Raw genomic sequence first — 20171 nt, 5'->3', positions numbered from 1 at the left:
TGTTTTTTCTCATGTTCCCATGTACTGCTCTGCTCTGCTGTTCCAATTGTACTGCAGCAGCTACTTATGTGGCTGCACTGTGAGGTGGATCAGGGACCTTTTTTCCTCTGTGGTTCTTTAAAACCATATCAGTTCCTTTATCCACTTCTCAGTGTTGCCCCACACCCTCAGCACAACTGAGGAGACAACACTTTTCTATTTGGAGACAGGATAAAATCAGAAGTGACTGGGGAAATATGGGAAGAAAAAAAACATGTAAGGTGGCTTTGCCCCTAGATAGCGTGTCACAGCACTGTGGCCAGCGTGCACAAGCAGCACAAAGGAAAGGTCATGGATCCATGAGGGAAGTGAGCAGCCTGGGTGGAAAGAGGAGCCTTTGCTAGCTGGAAGTCTTCTACCTTTTCCTTCCATGTATCTTGGACATCCAAAACCTCAGTCCTGAAGGAAAGAAAGGAGGAGTCCAGAAGTAATCGAAAGTCAAGGACTAGTGAAGAAAGGACAGAATAACTCAGATGAAGACATACAGCTGTTCTTGTTGAAAGTTCTTGTCATTAGATTCCAGTGGTGGCATTCCAAGTGAAACACAACTGTGCAACGCTTATGAGATCCAAAGGCCACAGAGTCTGTAGATGTGTCCTGTGGATTTGAAACTGGACTCTCCATATCTTCCCAAACAGGTGTTTGCCATTGTCCATCTGTGCAATTAATGTAAAAATACTTTCACATAAAAGAAGGAATGTTACCTGTTCAAAAACAAATGAAAGAGTCAAGATCACTTTTCTTTTTGTCTGCCTCTCTATAGTCTGGAAAGTTGGAATGAGATGGCAAAAACCCAGCCTCTCACAAGTCTTCAAGAGCGATAACATTCTCGATGTATCCCATGAAAGGCTTTGGCACAAGCAAGAGAAAAAAAAATAGTGCCTCAAGAATGTCCATCTTGGGTGTGGCTGAATTTAGAGCATGTTGTTAGTTTAGAGGATGATGGGTGAATATGTAGAGAATGTGGTGTACCCAGCAGGTGTGTCATCAGTACAAGGGAAAAAGAATCCCAGAACCTGGGAACAGGCCACCAGGGACTTCCTTCCAATTTGTCTTCAAACAAAGAGGACTAACTTTAGCCTTGACTGAATTTTGAGCTCACCTCAGTATGATGTAAATAAAAATGAATTTCCAGTTACGAATGCTTCTGCAATGTACAGTTGTCAGTAGAATCATTTTGCTGCTGACGTTTGGGGGTTTTTTTGTAGGCAAAAGCCAATGCAGCTCAAAGTACACCTGATACTATTTAAATGATTACTTAGCAAAAAGTACAATAAGCTTCAAAAAGCATGTGTTACTGTGGTTTGCTCAGATCTCTAAACCTCCAGTATTTGCAGTGTGACTGGCTGAGGCTCTTTAAAACAAATAGCTCACAAATGAGTAATTCTGCTGCTGAACATATCAACCAATCTTTATTGCATCCCAAATGATGAAGTATAATGGTTATACAAAGTGCTTAAATAAGCCATGGAGCAATTTCTAGCAGTGATATATATGCTTCAACCCACAATAAATTAGTATTAGGTGAAGGAGTAAACCTGCAAATCTAAAATAACAATAGATTTTGTATTGGTTATGTGAAGCTATTAGAATCAGCTGCTGGTGGTTTCAGCAGGAATCCACAGATGTTCAGAGCTTTCAGTCTTACTGTCTACAAAAGTATGTAGCTAGTAAGGAGGGTAACCCTTACACTTTTGCCAGAATTTTTCCAATATTGGTTTAATTACAGTGTGGCGAGTAGAATTCTGCCTAGGAGGCTAGCATGGTAACTATCTTGATTTTAGTCTTTGGCCCTGACCTGAGAAGTGGTTCCATTTCCTGACTCAATAATTGTTTTCCATGCTGTTTACAGTTGTAGTTGTCTTGTACCTCCTGCCTCAGCATGATTTCTCCAATACTGTCTTAGGGCAGTAAGTTCTTTCAGGGTCTGTTGTTTCGTACTTCATCTACCTAATGGGACCCTGCTTTCTGACTGGCAGTCCTAGGTAATTATCACAATCTGAATATCTGCATGCATACAGCAGGGTTAAATACATCTTCGTGAATGTACATTATGCATTTGATGTAAGAATGAACTCTTGTTTAAAATGTGCCTAAGCACTTTTCTCATGCAAGTATGTGTCTTCAGAGATACAGGTGTGTATTGATATGCATACACAACCGCAGAAACATAAAGGGTGCAGGAGGAAGAGGCATCTTGAAAACAGTAGGAAATATGCTTTAATTTTTTTTTTACCAGTTTTGGATAAAAGGATGGGTTTTGTCATAGATGAGTTTACCTGATAATTGTTTTAACACTTGTGTCAATGTTTTACATGCAAAAGATACATCTTGCAAAGAGCTTTTGATAAAGTGGTCTCTAAAATCATGCCTAAACCCTTACAGTCATCATCTGCATCATGATTAGCCATTGCAGCTCAGCTGTAAAGTGTCCCTAGGAAATGAGGCCTGTGGAGAACAGTCTGGGTGCATCTGTGTATATGTGTGAACAGGAGCACCTTTTGAAGTACATGGTGTTAATAAAAATAGCCTGATTTTCAGCTACCATTTCTCTGATCAGAATATGAATTAGGTTACAGAGAATAGCCAAACAACAGAAGGCACAGTTGGGAAGAACCGTATTATTCTTATCATACCCATCCTCAATTTTCTTCATCTTGCTAGTGTGAGAGACACATGGACCATAGCAGTGACAGCCTAAAACAAAATATGACAAGTCAGTAATGCTTTGGGATGCATATGCTGCAGATGATTTGTTTTTGCAGTTTTCTAAAAATTAATAATGGGAAGAAATCAGCTCTTTTGAGGATTGCTTGGATCCTTCTGCTCCTGCACACATGTTAAATCCAGTTTGCATAATTATTCCCACATGTACTCTGTTCTCTTAAATCAGCAATAGTGAACCCGTTTTCTGATTCTTGTAAAGTAAGGAAAGGTGTTAAAGAAATGCCTGTTCTGCACAAGGATTCTGCTTGTAGAGATTTAAATGTTCTCTACATTTTCTCATAGCATACTTAAATGCTTAGTGTGCTTTGTGTCTTTAGTCTGTTCTTGGCTTCATGGCTTCTCTGTTGTTTTCTGTTTCTAAGTGTTGTTACTCTTTAAAAAGAGTATAGATTTAGGAATGCTCAGGGTCTGCCTGGAAGGAAAAATTAAAGGCTTTTCTCCCTCTTCTGAGTATTGGACAAGTAAGCCTTTCATTTCTGCTTAGCTTACCTGCTGTTCTTTAAAAAGTTGAATACTGTTCTTAGCTTGTTACACTACCCTGGTGTTTTATTATTGGTTTTGCACTTTGGAGGTTGTAATTTGTATGAATTCAGTACTTAAGGAGAAAAAAAGTGAAGTTGACTAGTCTGGAAATTAAAGTACTGGGTTTCGCCAAGAGTCATTGCAACTCAGGCAGTTTCCCCAGGTGAAGAAGGAAACCTAGCTATTTTAGTGGCTTTGGAAATCATGAAGAATATTTTAAAACCACCAGTAATCTGTTCAGGTAAATTGCTGTATGTGGCAGTTGGGGTCTTTTAATTTCCTAGGGAACATAGATTTTTATGATGCAGTATCTACAGATTTGCTCGTAAGTCTGAGAAGTGTAGAAAGATGAGGACATTCCTTTGTAGCTTAGCAATGTCCAGGGCATTATGTGAAGTTGTACCTGGCCAAGAAATACAAAACATCATTACTGTTGTCTTGGAAATCTCTATGCTTTTTAGGGGCGAGAGAGAGAGAGAAATAATACAGATTGTTAAGCAGGAAGAAGGACATTTTCAGGTGTTGTGTGTGCCTGTAAGATTTGTGATGCCAGCTTATTTTGGTGCAAGTCATATTCAGGTGTTCTGGAGATTCTGCTATTTAAACAATAATTCTCCTGAATGGTGGATTTAATGAGAAGAAAAGGAAATATAATCAACTGTGCTTTATATGAGATTTTTCATCTAAGCTGAAATAAAATGTTGGGTGCAATTTGTTTCCATTGTTCTGGTATGTATTTGGAAGAAATACATCTTCATATTGCTGCACTCTCTTTCCAAATACTTGCATTCTTTATTTAGATATAAATCTTTTATATGAATTGTTGATGTGTGCAGTATTTTACCCCACCAAGTTATTTATCTCTGCGTTATTATTAACCATAATGAGAAAAAAACATACAAACCAAATCATCGGAAAGGAGGAAACCTGACTTCTGAGCATGGCAAACACTGAATGCCTGCAGCAACCGATGCCTTCTACAGGAATTGTAGGTGCTCAGCACTGCTGAAGAAGAAATTCTTAGTATCTGCTGAGAAGTTGGGTTTCTGCTACTTAGACCAGTTTATTGCTTGTTCCTTACAGGCATGGTAGATACATTTTAGGAAAGTGCAGGATTATTACATAAAGTCCTTATTCATTGATGATTTGTGTCTTGTCTGCCCTTTTTACCCCTGATAAAAAACCTGATAGAGTGATTCTGCCTGTGAGGTGAAAGATTTGGGTAAGGACAGACAGAATATGGACAGCCTGTGCAAAAGATGGTCCGAAGTGTTGAGTTTTAGATTTGGTGTGAGAATCCACTTTACCATTTTGGTGATACCAAATCACTCGATTCCTTCCCAAGGACACAAGCTTGCTTATTTTCTATAGACGACACCACAACTTGTGTCCCATCTGTTGCCCTTTGTGTCATAACAGTTCTCTGGTAGCAACTGCTCAAATGGAAAAGTGATACCAGAAAAAGCATTCCTTGGCTTTCAGTTGTTTTGCAGTGATATAAGTGTGTTTGAAATGGGAGAAGATTAACACCATGAAACCAGCTAGCTCAGTAGGCCATCAACTGGAAGGCTGGGGAAGAAACATGAGGAGCATGCATATTTTTCCACAGTAGACCTAGAACTGTTATAGGAACATATCAGGCTAATCTCTTCTTCACTCTGGTGCTTTCAAAAGGGGGTTGTGAGAAGCTGAGATGTGGGAGTGAGTAGTAGAGACACATCCCTTTAGGTGGTTCTCCCGGTGAGTCCAATCTGTTCTATGGAAATGGGAAATTATTTTTGACTAGTCAAGCACAGAGCAGAGAGTCCATCACCAGTGTTTATGAATCATTTATATTTAACTTTTGGTATTTTTTATGATGAGATCACAAGTGGCAAGGCATATCCAAATGCCCAAGCACATGGGTATCTGGGTTTCTCTGCTGTGCACACTGCAACAATTCTGATAGGATTAGGTCGATCCTTTATTTTTTTATGCCTTTCCTGCACTTTTTCAATTCCTTACTAATCATATAAAAGTAATCTTTTCAGTGGCAATAGAAATGATCCTTTTGTGTCTGGAAAGCATCTCAAAAGCCATGTGTTGTTTCTCAGTTTTTTGACCACAGATCAGTTTAAAATATATATTTGCACTCAGAAGTATATTGTGGCTTTAAACTTGGAGCATTGTCCATGACAGATTTAAATGAGCTTGACTTTAAAATAAAATGCTTGCAATTTAAAATAACATTGCGCATAAGAGAACAGTGTCCCTTTCTGGTGGGACCACAGAGACTTAATAACTAGCATTACTTTTGGGTAAACATGTTTAATGGCAAGCATTCATTCTGCCACAGCACCAGTCCTTTTGTGAGTTCTTCCTGGTGCTTGGGAAAGGTGGAGCAGCTTATCTAAGAAGTTTAATCTTTTCACTGGCTATTACCCATCTTAGTTTTTCAGTGTCATATTAGGTATCAACTTACCTTTGTCAGGCAGGCTTCTCTATAATAAGCTGTAACTTTTAGTGTGCAAGAAAGGCCATATTTGTTCTTGTGCATGTGCACACGTGCATGCATTTGTGATGAGTCTTTGGGTTTTTTTTCTATTCAATGGTGCTTCACTAGTATTGGAAAAGGTGACTAAATGAGGTGGTAAGAATTGCTACTTGGTGACCACTTAGGCAGAATGTAAGCAATTAAACTCTTTCTTGCTTTGCACCTTTAGGGAACTTGTAATATGGCTTGAGAGAGAAACTCTGATCTTCAACAAGGCCCCATAGGGCTTAGCTTAGGTGGGAAGAGGACAGACCTCAGATGGTGGCGTGTACCACCCAGCAGAGAGGGATCTGGTCCACAGATTTGGCCAGTTACAAAGCTGCATCTCCTGCCAGGGGGCTGTGGCTGCTTCATCCAGACAGTTTGTGTGTGCCCCATGGCACCGCCCTGCTCAACCTGGATCATGATTGTTTTTCCCCAGGGATGAGGGAGGTAAAGGCAAAGAGAACGCTTTGCCAAAATGAGGAACAGTAATGACTTGTAACCCAAAGCTGTTGCAATTGTGCAGGCTGCTGCTGACAAACGAGCTGGTCTTTCTGCCAAATGTATGATTTTCTTCAAGATATTGATCTCTAGTGAGGAGTCTGACATCCCTCCCCCTTTTTCACTCCCATGAAGGGCTGTGAACTGCACTAGTTGGAGTGTAAACTGGGATAGTATTTGATTGATTTGACCTATGGGTGTGTGAAGTCCAGTCAGCTGGAGTATCTGTAGGCAAATGCTCCTTGTAGGCCAGTGGTAGCTTTTGCTTGGGTTCTCGCCTCAAACGAAGGAGCAGTGCCAGAACCGGGCTCCTAAACATAGCTTAGAAATCAAACATTTCCATAAGCCATGACAAATTAAAACCTTAAGGAATGAAAAAGAACCAGGCTGGTTAGAAATTAAAAAGGGAGGAAAATGGGGGTGGCTGTGGGAATGTTTGAGCAATCCTTCCCCTTCCCCCAGCCCTAGAGCCCCTAGAAGACTTAATTGCATGGTACTGCTGCAGTGTCTAATAGGAGTTGTACCTAAGGTGGTGTACATCCAGTTCTCTTCAGTAACTCAGTGTCTTTATGCTGTCCTTCATACTCACTTTAAGATGAGAAATCTCTAAATGAGAAAAAGAAAGGAGATTTGGTTTGGTAACATTGTCATTATGAGAATGCCATGAAAGAAGCAATTTTCTTAAAGAGAAAAGACCTATACCTGACCATCCAGCTGTCTCTCATGATGGCAAACAGCCTCTGCTTGGAGAACAGCAGAACACTCATGAAAACAGTGATCCTTCTCTACTTCTGCTGCGCAAAGCCATGAAGGAGCTGCTGAACCAACAATGCAGTTGGATCGTTCTGTTTAATGGTGACTAGAGGATCTGTCCACTGTGAATTTGTTTAGTCCCTTTTGGTTCCATGTAACAGGTCCTTAGTTACGGTTTGCACGGTGTGAAAAAAATGCACCTTTTAGTTCATTTGAAACCTGATGCCATCCTTGCGCTCTCTCCTCTTTTTCCCCTGTTTCTGTGAGAAATAGCGAAAGGTGTTTCCTTTTCCACATTGAAGGAATTAATGGTTTGAAGCCATTTGGGACACTCAAAGGCACTCACATGATGTTCAAACCAAGGACAGAGCATTCTTACTCATGCACAAAGAAAACCTCTTCCACTCAAAATGGTCCATGCACAAGCAGAGTGCCTGAAATCCAGGGAGCCCATGATGTTCCCATGGACACATGGTGTTCCCTGTACCTGTATGTGAGCTGAGGGGAGCAGACTGCTGTCAAAAAAGGGCTGATCATACTTGTGTGTTCATTCCTGGAGAAGCTCAAAGCACCACTGGAGGCTAAGGCCCTTCTGCCATTCCCCGCAGGAGGACAGAGGAGGACAGACAATCCCAAACTGGTCCATTTGCTTTAGTCTTAAGAGCTTAATCCCAGAACATATCAATATGTCTGCTTATCAGACTTTATAGAAGTTCTCTGTTGAAATTTCTTCATTTCCTCCTTTGGATATATTTGTGTGTGTGTTTACACATAAATGCATATGTGTGTGTATACATGTGTGAATATAAGGCATTTACTACATGTAACAAAGAAAATGATTTGGTGAAGGGAAGGGTAGAAAACTTATCATAATGGAGCGTTGTGACTGTGAATTTTAAGCCATGATAGCCAAGAAATTAAAAATTATGTTTCCTGCAGCAACCGCAGTTTGTCTACGCTGGTCATAAGTATGAGTGTAAATCTAGGAGCATACACACTAATACAGAGAACTTCATTATGTGCAAGGGGGCTAACTTAGAGCTGTAAATTTGCAAATTTGAATTTCATGCCTGTTACGTGTTTAAATTTCCTACGATAACACTGAATTAATGTAGTTTCACCATGGAATATATTAAGAAAGGCTTAGCTATTAGAGGACTGTAGCTCTCATTTCAACGAGAATATGACGTCGCATTAAAACTGTATAGTTTATGTACGTATTTCTCTAAAACATGGGCAATGCAGAACTGTTAAAACTTGACAGCTGCGATGCTGCTAAGTCTCATATTTTTCTGACTTAGACTGGTGATGGTAGTAAAGCATGGCTGGCTTTTTAATAGTTTGGCTGCCAGGGAGTTGCTAACCCAGTACATGTCGTCGTTAACCTTGTGTTTGTGTCACTGCTGTCAAAATACAAGTACAGCTTTTTCCTCTGCCTTGTTTGTCACTCTTTCGTAGTGTTCCCCCCGTCTGCTGCCAGCAGCAGGGAGGGAACCAAGTGAACAGCCACAGGCACAAAACTTCTCCTGTTCTCTCGGCATGTTGCACCCATGATTACTGCATCTGGGAAAACATGGGGGTTTTTTTATTAATGCTCAATATTTGCGGAAAGTGCTGAGATTCATTCCATTTTTCAGGACTCTGGGCTAAAGACAGTGTGGCCTTGTACCAGCTTATTCGCTGGCACTGGCTGCACGTTGTCCCCAGCTGTTTTTCCTCCAGAGGTGGGAGCTTCTGCCATGTATTGTATTTTCTCTCCTGTGCAATTGTGAGGTTCTTGGATCCAGGCAAGCTGATGATTTTTTGCCATGTGCAGATGAGCAGAGACCACTCTTACAGTGACCACTTGATTCCTGCTGCGAAGGTGTCCAGAGTAGTGCCATGGTGTGGCAACATAAGCAGAGCCCAAGTATTTGCTGTTTTATGCTGACAGATGAGTTCTGGTGGATCCTGTTGCTGCTTAAAACAGCTGTCCCCCAATGCCTCAAGCTGCTGCAGTATTTCATCCAGCATATATTAACATAAACCACTGAGAGAGGCAATTTTCAGCTGGCTACAGCAGGCTGTGAACTGCAGCAGTGGAGGAACAGGCACGTGTTTGTTTTATCAGCTGCTGGAGGGTCAGTAATCTCAGACAGAAAGGTGAAGCAGAGGGCTGGGGAGCGTCCTAAACTATCACAAACCCATGTAGAAGAGTCACAGCCCTGAGTGCTCAGTGACGCACTCCTCACGTACACCCAGGCATGGGCGAGGCAGGCTGGCAGAGCAGGATACAGCACTGGTGTCCAGCTACTCATTTCTATACTAAAATTAGCATCCTGTGAGGGAAAAGCTTGCAGTTCTAGTAAGTACTTGTCTTATTTATTAGCCAGAGAAGGAAGTGTGACTAATGAATAGTAAACATGTATCATTGAGGGTGGATCATCATAAGCTTCCATTTTATTATTTAAAAAAATGATAGTAATTCAGTACTCCTAAATGCTTTCACCTTGGGTGACTGAAAAATGCGATGTCATTATTTGCAATATTCCCTACAACATGGGTTTATCAGAGTCCTATAGATAGTGTAATTACTGGGAAAGCACTCTTGTTTTCTGAGGCTGTTGAAAAATGTCAAAGATAGTGCACTGCAGCATTTGAAATGGAAGGTAAACAGAACATTTAAAGTAGCACTGGGGTGACAGAGCTCTGATGGGACCAACGAAGTGGTGCAGAGTTGTCTGTGCGTTGGCAGTGCTGTGTCTGCCAGGCCTGGCCAGCACCTCGCAGCAGCACTCTGCAGGTGGGATCAGTTCTACCTTTTCCTAAACCTCTTTCCATTTCCCTCCAAACCCAAGGAGGGTGGTCAGGCAGTGGAAGGAGAGATGGCAGGGCTTCCAGTCTTGGACAGCATGCTAGGAGTCGGCCAAAATGCACACAGTGGAGCCAGCCAGGGTCCTGTTAGCTTCTCTGAGCACTGTCCTGGAGCACACCTAAGTCATGAAGAGGATTTAGCTGGGAGTGGTGGCTGGAGGTCACAGCAGAGAAGAAAATGTTGTGCGAAGAATGCATTGACCTCAAGGGGAGCCTCTAAAATGTCTGTAAATTCATAAGGAAACAGTCTTCAGCACTGCTGTTTGCCTTGAACCTGGAAAGGGATCAAAGTCAATGGGCTTTAGACCACTCTTGTTAAAGGGCAGGAGAGTTTAGAAAGGAGGACAATGATGGCAACGGGATCTGTTGGACCACAATATGTATTTGCTGGGGTGCTGTCCTGGTTTCAGCTGGGATAGAGTTAATTTTCTTCCTAGTAGCTGGCACAGTGCTGTGTTTGGGATTCCGTGGGAGAATAATGCTGATAACACACTGATGTTTTAGTTATTGCTAAGTAGCGCTTACCCTAAGTTAAGGACATTTCAGTTTCCCATGCTCTGCCAGGGAGGAGGTGCACAAGAAGCTGGGAGGGAGCACGGCCAGGAGAGCTGACCCAAACCAGCCAAAGGGAGATTCCATACCCTAGAACGTCACGCTCGGTATAGAAACTGGGGGGAGTTGGCTGGGAGGGGCGGATCGCTGCTGGGGCATTGGTCAGTGAGCAACTGCATTGTGCATCACTTGTCTTTCTTGGGTTTTATTTCTCTCTTTTTTATTATATTCCTTTTAACTACTATTATTGTTATTATTATAGTTTAGTTTCGTTATTAAACCATTCTTATCTCAATCCACAAGTTCTACTCTTTTTTTTTTTTTTTTGGTGATTCTCCTTCCTATCCCCCAGGAGGGAGGAGGAGTGAGTGAGCGGCTGCGTGGTGCTCAGTTGTTGGCTGGGATTAAATCACAATAGGTGCCTGAACACAAACTTGGTAACTTCATTTTGACCCGCCAGTTGGAAACTCTTGTCCTATCCTCTTCATGTTTTAGGTGTAGCTAATAGACAATTATGTAGCTTGTGTAGCTCTACAATAAACAGATCGATACGTTTGAGGACTAAGAATTTTATCCTTATACTAACTTTAGTGTTGATATAATACTTACTGCAATGATATTGACTGCAGCCAGGTGGTGAAGGGACAGTGTAATAAGGGATTATTGCCTTGTCTTTTACCATAAAATATTTTTCTGCATTATAAGGCTCTGAAAAAAGGTTAGTACCCAATAATAAGTTATGCTTACTGTTTTCAGCATTTGTCTTTCCAGTCTTTGTAACACACACAAGAATACACACATGTGTGCACACACAGAATTACAGTTCTGTGTCTAGGTTAGTAACACCATGGATTGAGTCAAAGTAGCAGTTTTCTGATCAACTTGAAAATTCAGGCGGGCCAGACCCTACACCTTACTACATCTTCAAGTAACTTCGCTCACGTGGAATTTGATGACACTGGTAATGTAAATCAGACTGTTCCATGTACGCTTGCAAGATCTGACTATGTTGGGTCCTCGTGTACATCTCATTTTAAGTGGGGAAGAGAGTGCTATTTTCATGTACATGACATAATCCTGACTCTTTTGAAATTGATAGCAAATACTCACTCACCATGAATTTTGGGTACTCTGCTCCTTTTGGGATTTAGGATATTACTGAGTTACTTGAATATGTAATTATTTTTCTTTCCTGCCCAAATGGAGTGGCCGTGCTTAGCCTCATGAGCCACATCTTCTCGTTGAATTATTAAATGTCCTGAGGCTGGGAGTTCAGTGAGTTTTGGATTAGTCCCTGCAAACTTTGAAGTGTGTTCAGTAGGTTGCTGAAATACAGCAGTGGTAAATATAGTGGTAGATAAAGGTGAGGTGAGAATATAGGGGTCTAGTGCAGGACTATAACATTATTTACACTAACACTGAGGTGAGAATATAGGGGTCTAGTGCAGGACTATAACATTATTTATACTAACACATGTATCAGGTTGTTGAGTGAGGAGCATCTCCAGCATTTAAAACTGTGGCTTTTGTATAGCAGAGGAGATGTTTACATTTCATTCATTAGTGATCTATCAAAAGCTCTTGTGTGATGGATTTATTGTGCAAGTTTTGTTTGGTTTTTCTTTTTTTTTTCTTTTCTTTTTTTTTTTTTTTTTTTTTTAATTTGGTGTACAGTGTGTGAATTAATCTGACAAGTTTATTCCTTTAACAAGTTGGATAATCATTTGTGATTCACAATTTTATTCACTGGGGGGGTTATTAATTTAAAACTTTCACTGTATTCTGTATCAGATATTTATTGACTGGTTTACACTGTACAGAACAGGATTTGGATAAATCAGCATGCTGTAAATTTGCCTTTTTAACAGGTTTATTGCTTTAGCAGGTATTCACTTAGGGTTTCATTGCTTCATCATAAAACATTCCCAGGCATAGAATACATTCTTGAGTGAAATAATATACTGTATAGACCAAGGTGTACACATCAGCTGTCATATACATATAAGCAAAATAAGAAAAGATGTGTTCTCCTGCAGACCCCAACACTCTTGTGTAAAAGTATGTATTTCAACTGCAGTGCATTAATGGAAGGCAGAACTAAGATGCAGCATGACGTGAAGGGCCTGAAAGAAGAGCATTACCATTTTATTTTCTTCAAAGGGAGAAAGGTCTCAGAAGGGGTGAGGTCTGAAACCCACTGACTCCAGGGAAGTTTCATCAAAACTGAAAAATTAATAATTGTCTTGTTTTGTTTCTCCTTCTCTTCCTGTTTTTACAAATAACAAGTTACACTGTTCTGACCACAGGATGAGGTCTTTCTGTCTGCAGCAAAGATGCCCCTTTATGTTGAAGTCTGTTGTGGTACTTGTGGAATTAATAATTATGCTAACAGCAATACTTTTTTTGCTGTTGTAGGTGTTTGGATGTCTATAAAAACCACTGCAAAAGGAACTGATCCCTCTTTTTAAGCCAAAGTGCTTCTTATTATAACCTTTTAATAAGAAGGTACCTATTGATAAGACTTTCTTAGAAACTGGACAGTACAAATAATAAACACATTGTGTTATATAAGGATGATATAAAATTCATAGAAATTTTATACATGAATGTGATAAGAATTTTTGAATCTGTAAAAAATCTGAAAAATGCTTTTTAAAGGTGCAATTCTACCCAGTGAATAATCGTATTAAAATTACCTGTTCCTTTTAAGCAGCTCTGATACAAAAGTGTATTCAGGCTCATAAACGCTGATTTTAGCAAACAAAACAAGTTTTTTCTTCTGACAGTGAATCAGAGTGGTTATGAGGGGATCTTTAGACAATGTTTCCTAGTATAAAATCTTGCATCTCAGTTGTTTACAAGGTCAGTTTGCACTTCAAAAAGCATTTTGGAAAGCTTCTGAAATGTGTGCTATACAAGTTCAATACAGTTGTAGGTATACCTACCAAGTCCAGCCACTTATAAAGGTATGTTTTTAAATTTTTTTAGCCACTCAGCAGATATCCACCTTTGATCAATGACATCTCCTTTTGGCTGCCTTCTGAGACATACTCTAAGAATGACTTCTATGATTTGGTTCGAACTGTTGGTGGAGACCTGATAGAAAAGGTTGTTCTAGTGGATGAATTTACCCATCCAAAGTAAGTAAAACTTTTAACACATTTTTCGTGTGGTCAGAATATAAATACTTTATAAATATTTTAGTTCGGTATACCAAGAAATCCTCGATTCTTACAGTTTGCACATTTCATTTTTAGCTCCAAAACATTTTTATAACAACTTCAAAAATAAGTATTTTTACTTAAAGACATTATCGTATATTTCTATTTTGTATTAGTACTGAGCTTCTGGTATTCAGACTGAAACCCCAATGCGTTGTGCTCAGTTAATCACAGCAGCAGTGAACAACCACCTTCCTGAATACATCCGCCAGTGCATGACACTCTTACCCATAACTTGTCTGATGTTCTACTCCTGCTCTTTGCTGAGTGACTGGTGTTTGTCTCCTTGTTCTCCTCCTTTCTTCTTCTAGTCTTGATTCACTAGTAGACCTTTACTATAAATGTCAGGACTGATAATTATTTGTTACAGAATACTATTGTTAGTGTTCAGCAGGGAAAAAAAATAGACTGTATTACTTTATTTCTGACACTTATTTACGCTGTTGAGCAATCTCTCAGGCTTCAGAATGCCTTCTTATAGATACAGCAGCACTGACATGACCATTGGGTGCACAGGTTACTTGTCCAACTGGGATTATCAGTTGTCTCAAAAACTGACAAGTATCGGCTATTACATATGCAGTGTTTTTCAATTTGCTGTTTCCAAATGAAGAAGTAAGTAAACTGCTGACTATCCAACTTTCTAAAACTGGGATTTAAAACATTATCTTCTTTGAGATGTTTTTTTTCTTTTTGGTGCTGTACAAAGGTAGTAAATCTAACCTGCAGTGTTTTTTGAAGATGATAGGAAAATGCTTCATGTCATACTCTCAACACCTATAGATTTTTTTTTCCCCCCCCTACATCCAGGTATTTGACCCTATTGCTCTTTTGAATTTGATGTGTGTTGCAGACCGGATGGATAGATTATTCTGTGGCCTAATTGTCATGATGGTTCAGTGAATTAATATTTATTTGTGGGTTGGTTTTTTGTTTTTTTTTTTTACCCTTTTTGTATGATGTTATATGAGACTGTTCATGCTGTGTGAAGAAACAGAAATGCCAATGGAATTTGTGTGAGCACCTGAAGGCTTTGAGTCATTAATTCTTGAGTGGTCCTCACATGTAAATCATGTGAAAGGATCTTAACCTTATACTCAAAACGGTGTGTCCAGCAGAGGAATATAGGCTAGGATAAGATAATGAATACTGTTCCTTGTAAAGAACAACAAGACTGTATCTTACAGAGAAATTCAAAAGCAAGTTTGCTGCAGGTATGGATAACTTCTTCTTGTCACTTGGACTGCACCATAGTATCAGTTAGCATAAGTGCATAGATACTGAAGGCTGCTCACACATCGTGCCGAAAATATATTTGTCTTATATCACAATGGTCCTGATACAGTGCAATCATAATTTTTTGTAAAACCGGGGGTGTTGGACCCAGTTTTGGAACTTGTCCTTTCTATTCATTCATTCTGAATGTTTACTGTACACCTCTGTGTTCATTGCCACTTTTTGTCTACATTCCTCCTGGTGATACCAAACATGCGGTCATCTTTGTTGTTATGTCTTCTCTTATGGGAAAATCCTGTGTGTAGTGTAAGCAGCAATTCGAAGGCTGAAGGTTCGGAGAAATCTTGTTCCCTGCTCCCTCAAACGGAGGCAACATTGTTCTGTAACTACTCTTGCAGCCCACTGGAGGAATCAACATACACTGGGAGGGCCTTGCCAGCAGCACTGTGTCAGTCACGGCTCAGCTCATGGCTTGTGCTTCTTTTCTTTACTTGAGAATATTATCTTCTATACTAGTAGAGTGGTGAGGTAGGGACAGGATTCGCTATTCTGGATTTCTACTCTATGTGGTTTTTCCCTTGATATGCATTGACATTGACACATCCTGAACATATACCAGGGGTGACAGTTGTTCAGTACAAGATCATTTCTTCCTCCACAAGGAATACACCTCTGGTTCCCTCTGGGACTTCTGCAAATAGATGAGAAGGATGACTGTTCGCTAAGAATTGTCACACAGATTTAGGACTTTCCTGGTATTGTCCTCTAAAGCCATTAAACCCTCACTCATCAGACATCCAAATATGTTTTGACACTGCAAGGGGGAAACATTTCTCACCTTCATGTCTGAAGAATCTGGGTGGTGACACTAATGGATTGTTGGTAAGTGATGTTGCAGTCCTATTAGTTTGTTCAACTGCAACAACAATAAAAGAAATCTTTTAAAATGCCCCATTAAAAAACAGTAATTCCAAGGAGCTTATCTACCTCATTAAAAAACAAATTATAGATAAAGACTATAACATAATGGTTACTTTGCCCCCTTCTCAGAACAGGGTGTGTGCAGATATGTCACTTCTGCAGACCAGTGACATACGCTATGTAACTCATTTTGTCTGTTCTCTAAATCCTTTGGAAGACTGACTCTTTGAAAAGAGTGTTCTGTTTAGTCTTAATTCCAAGATAATTGACTTGCTACAGGAACAATACAGTGGCTTCTTTAATTTGGTGTTGCAGAAAAACCTCTGGGCACAGAAATTAGCATAAGAGATCCTCAGTGTTGCTATGGATCTGTATGTTACAGATCTAGACACTTGTAATCATTATCTTGAATTTGTAGTGATTCTGATGTGGAGGGTGGAAGAAAACTGTATAGGACAGGGAAGTCTGCAGTGCTGCTGTCTTGAATGTTAGTTACTTACAGCAGCTTAATAAATTCATGCTTGTAATTAATCACTTCTAGAATTTAAAAATCAGATTTTTTGTCATCCTTTAGAAATACCAGTTTCATGAGGAATTAGGACATTTGACAGTCTTGTCTTCCTTCTTAAACTACTGTTCTTGGTTTTTTAGGACTATAAAGATTGGAAAACAGAAAATTCTATACAACTAAAACTAATTTAGAACACAGAAAGAGGTCTTTTAATTAAGATCCTTTATAGAGGTTGTCTGTGTTATACTGTGTAGTTGCCTTACAGGCTTTTCTGTGGTTCAGCAACCTTTCAAGGTTCCACTGGGGTTCAGACAGATAGCCATGCTCCAGTACATTGCAATTATGATATGTATTAACAGTGAAAATGTATTCATCTACAGGGAAAAGGAAAGAGGGGAAAAAAGCATGAGACAAGTAATTACTTAAACAAGGAAGAGATGTCTGGGAAAAAAAAAAAAAAAGTATATCTTGATTATCTGCTTTGTAAGGTGATAATGTTGAGATGTCTTCCAGGAAAGCATGGACAATTAAAAGATACTGCAGGAAGGAGTCTCATTGCTGAAAAGTACAAAGTTAGCAGAATGCCAAGTTACCATGCTAGGGTAATAAAGAACTCGTTCCAGCCTAAATGCATTTTAGGTAAATTTAACTAAACAAGACCTATCATTAAGGTAAACTGGGTAACGTACAATGTGTGAAGAAGGCTTTCCAGAAAAGAAACCTTTTGGTTCGGTTTAGTCTGCAAAAATATTATTTTCTTTTCCTTTCAGCTGAAACGAATTGTAATGGATGCCAGCCTAGTGGAGCCAGATCATTTGTAAAATGTTTCAAGAAGAAAGTTATTTCATACTGCTTTTATTTTTCCCACCTCAAAGTAATATGTGATTGCATTACCTATTAGAAAATAATGTACTAGCAGTAGTTAGGACATGCAGGCATTTCTGTATTTACCTCTCTTGAATTTTGTCATTCCTCTAAATTCCTGTTCACCAGTTGTTCTGGTTTGGGCTGGAATAGAGTTAATGTTTCTTTTTGGTAACTAGATGAGTGCTGTGTTTTGGATTCAGCATGGGGTTTGGTATGAGAAGAATGCTGAGAGCACACTGATGTTTTTGGCTGCTACTGAGGTTTCCAGGACTCTCCAACTCCCTGTGTCCTGCCTGTGCGCAAGTGCACAAGAAGCTGGGAGGCAGCACAGCCAGAGCACCAGACCCAAATCGGCCAATGAAATATTCCATATCATGGCACGTCATGTTCACTATATAGAGGAGGGGTAGTCGGGAAGGGGCTCTCTCTCTCTCTCACTTCTGGGATTGTGATTTTGAGATCTTGGTATTTCGGGATCGCTAGCTGGAAACAGACTAGGTATTGGTCAGTGGGTGGTGAGCAATTGCATTGTGCATTGCCTGTTTATATTTTCTATTACTATCATTGTTTTCATTTTATTACCAACATTAAACTGTTTCTATCTCAACCTGTGAGTCTCCCTTTACCCCTCCAATTCCTTCCTCCATTCCCAGGTGAAGGGGGGGGGGTGGGTGAACAGCTGCAGGGTGTTTGGCTGCCGACCAGGCTCAAACCACATCACCAGTGCAGCAGGTAGACCTCACAGAGCCAAGAAATCCCTGTGCTCTGTTCCAATCAGAGAACTGAGTTTTAGCAACTAAGTTGAGGTAGGTAGGTTTTGCACAAAGTGATTCTGGAAACCAGGATAACTGTAGGGGGATGCTCAGCAAGAGTCCTCTGATCTACAAGAACTCCTCCCTGTGTTTTCATCCCAGCGATTCCAAACAGGTTCACCTGCCCCAAATGCTCCTTTTGAGTCAAAAGTGGCAAACTAGAAAGGAGAACATGTACTTTTTAGGGGTTTGCAATCCCCACACACCTGTCCACATTACAAACAAATGTTTGCACAAGATATCTCATCAGAAGAGACAGGCTGTGGATCTCAGCTGTCCAACAGCACTTGGAACCATAGGTGGCTGCTCAGGTTGTTTAGATCTGCAGTCAGACTGGGAAATCTGGAAATAGGGGATCCTTGCACAAGAGAGGAGTGTTACCTGTGTGAGATATGGCTCTTGCATTCAGAACATGCATCAGGAGGAGGGAACAAGTAGTGTGTGAGACTGAACAGGTCGGAATATAATCCTGACAATTGTTGATACCTTCCCATCACCTGTAGCATAAAAGGCCATCACGGACCTGTACAAGCAAATGTGGATGGGAAAGTAAGGCCCACTATAATCTGATTTTGAGGATACTGTTGGTATCTAAATGTCATATCAGGCTTGTCCTGATAACACAGTCAGGGTGTAACTTCATCCAAGATGAATAACACAAAACATGGCTGTAACACACCCATTATTCAGGCATCTAAAGAATAAATCAGCAGATACAAACAAAAAGTTGTGCCTTTGCTGAAAGACCAAGGAAACTGAGTGAAACTGGTGGTTATGGCAAGAACAGGAGCAGGGTATCTGTAGGGCAAGCAGAATAGAGAAGAAATGTGCCTTTGCAGTAAGCAAAATGTTTTCCACAGTCCATCTTGTGGATTTGAGCTCTCTCTGCTTGATGCATTATCTGCAAGCATTTAGATTTTCATACGTTTGGTTTGTGGAACATCTTTTTCTCTTCGTGGTCTGTAAAATCGGTTCACTGTGACTTGCCTTGTGTTGTCATATGCCGAGCGAGCCATGCAGCCAGCCACTGGCAGGCAGTGGCACTGTTTCTGTTACCTGACTGAATTATTTCTTTCAAACCCTGGGAGATCTTTAAAGACCTTTAAGCATTGTTGTACAAATACATGATGAGTGAGGATTAGTGGCTGACATTTTTCCCTTTGGAACATTCTGAGGAGCAAACATTTGCAAAACGAAAGAGAATATTTTGGACCATATTGATACTGAAGAAAAGGAAGTCTGTTGTTTTTTTTTTTCCTCTTTGCAATGGCTGTTGTAGCTTCCATATCTGAGTTTAGACCTTCTACTTCATGACTTGTCTAAGATGTCTAATCAATACAAATGACCTTCAGAAGCTAAGTCAGAAAGTAATCTCCTTTTCAGTGGTCAAGACTTCTCCAGTTTCAGAAAAGAAACAGGTTTCACATGGAAAAAGAAAGGCTGGCTGAATGGCAGTCAAAGGGTAGAAAGGTCTCTGCCCACGACAGATAAGCAAATCAAAACTGCTGCCAGGCAGAGAATCCCAGTAAGAGCATTTGTCTTGCATTTGTGAGACAGTCAGGTAAGTATTGCAACCACACACACACATGGATTTCCAGGGATGGCAGTGAAAGCATACTTGTCCAAAGTGGTAGAGGAAATACTGGCTAATCACACATGGTAGGATACGTGGTAGAGGTAGCAGAATACATTTCTGACCCGAGTTGTCCCTGATGAAGAGGACAGACAGAGAGGAGAATCCAGGGGTGAGTACCTGTTCCCTACAATGCAGCACCACAAAGAGAATCAAGAAATGCCAAGGCTGCATACCTTTGCTTTGGATAGCTCTGCATATGTTTTTTTCAGCTTAGCATGCCATGTCTCTTCTCCTAGGTACCTTGCATAATCCTATCAGGTGTGATGGCCCCACATTCTTATTCTGAACATGTATTTTCTGCAGTTTTCTTAGTGGTCTGGGACCTGATTTTTTAAAGTTTTTTTTAAATTTCTTTTTTGTTTGGAAGAGAAGGGAAGGAATGAAGGATATGCCTCTGTGTCTTCCTTTGTAAGGAAGATATGTAGACAGGCTGAAAAAAGTATACAAAACTGTAATCAAGAAATGTACTGTGTCCTCAGTGGTACTTAAGAGGTAAATTTTTAAT

The 20171-nt window shown here is 40.2% G+C and overlaps 1 protein-coding gene across 11 annotated transcripts in view; it reads left to right on the top strand.

The window, feature by feature from the left end:
- FARS2 (phenylalanyl-tRNA synthetase 2, mitochondrial) overlaps positions 1–20171 on the top strand; it is a 254990-nt gene that overhangs the window by 157738 nt on the left and 77081 nt on the right. For all 11 annotated transcript variants that reach the window (XM_042806612.1, XM_042806609.1, XM_042806611.1 and 8 more), the window contains one exon: positions 13451–13602. In XM_042806612.1, the coding sequence (XP_042662546.1) occupies positions 13451–13602 (152 nt within the window). The remainder of the gene's footprint in view (positions 1–13450; positions 13603–20171) is intronic.

The sequence above is a fragment of the Tyto alba genome, unplaced genomic scaffold, assembly GCF_018691265.1.
Source record: "Tyto alba isolate M040663 unplaced genomic scaffold, T.alba_DEE_v4.0 Super-Scaffold_48, whole genome shotgun sequence".
NCBI classification, from domain to species: domain Eukaryota; kingdom Metazoa; phylum Chordata; class Aves; order Strigiformes; family Tytonidae; genus Tyto; species Tyto alba.
This window is presented reverse-complemented; position numbering and strand designations above follow the sequence as displayed.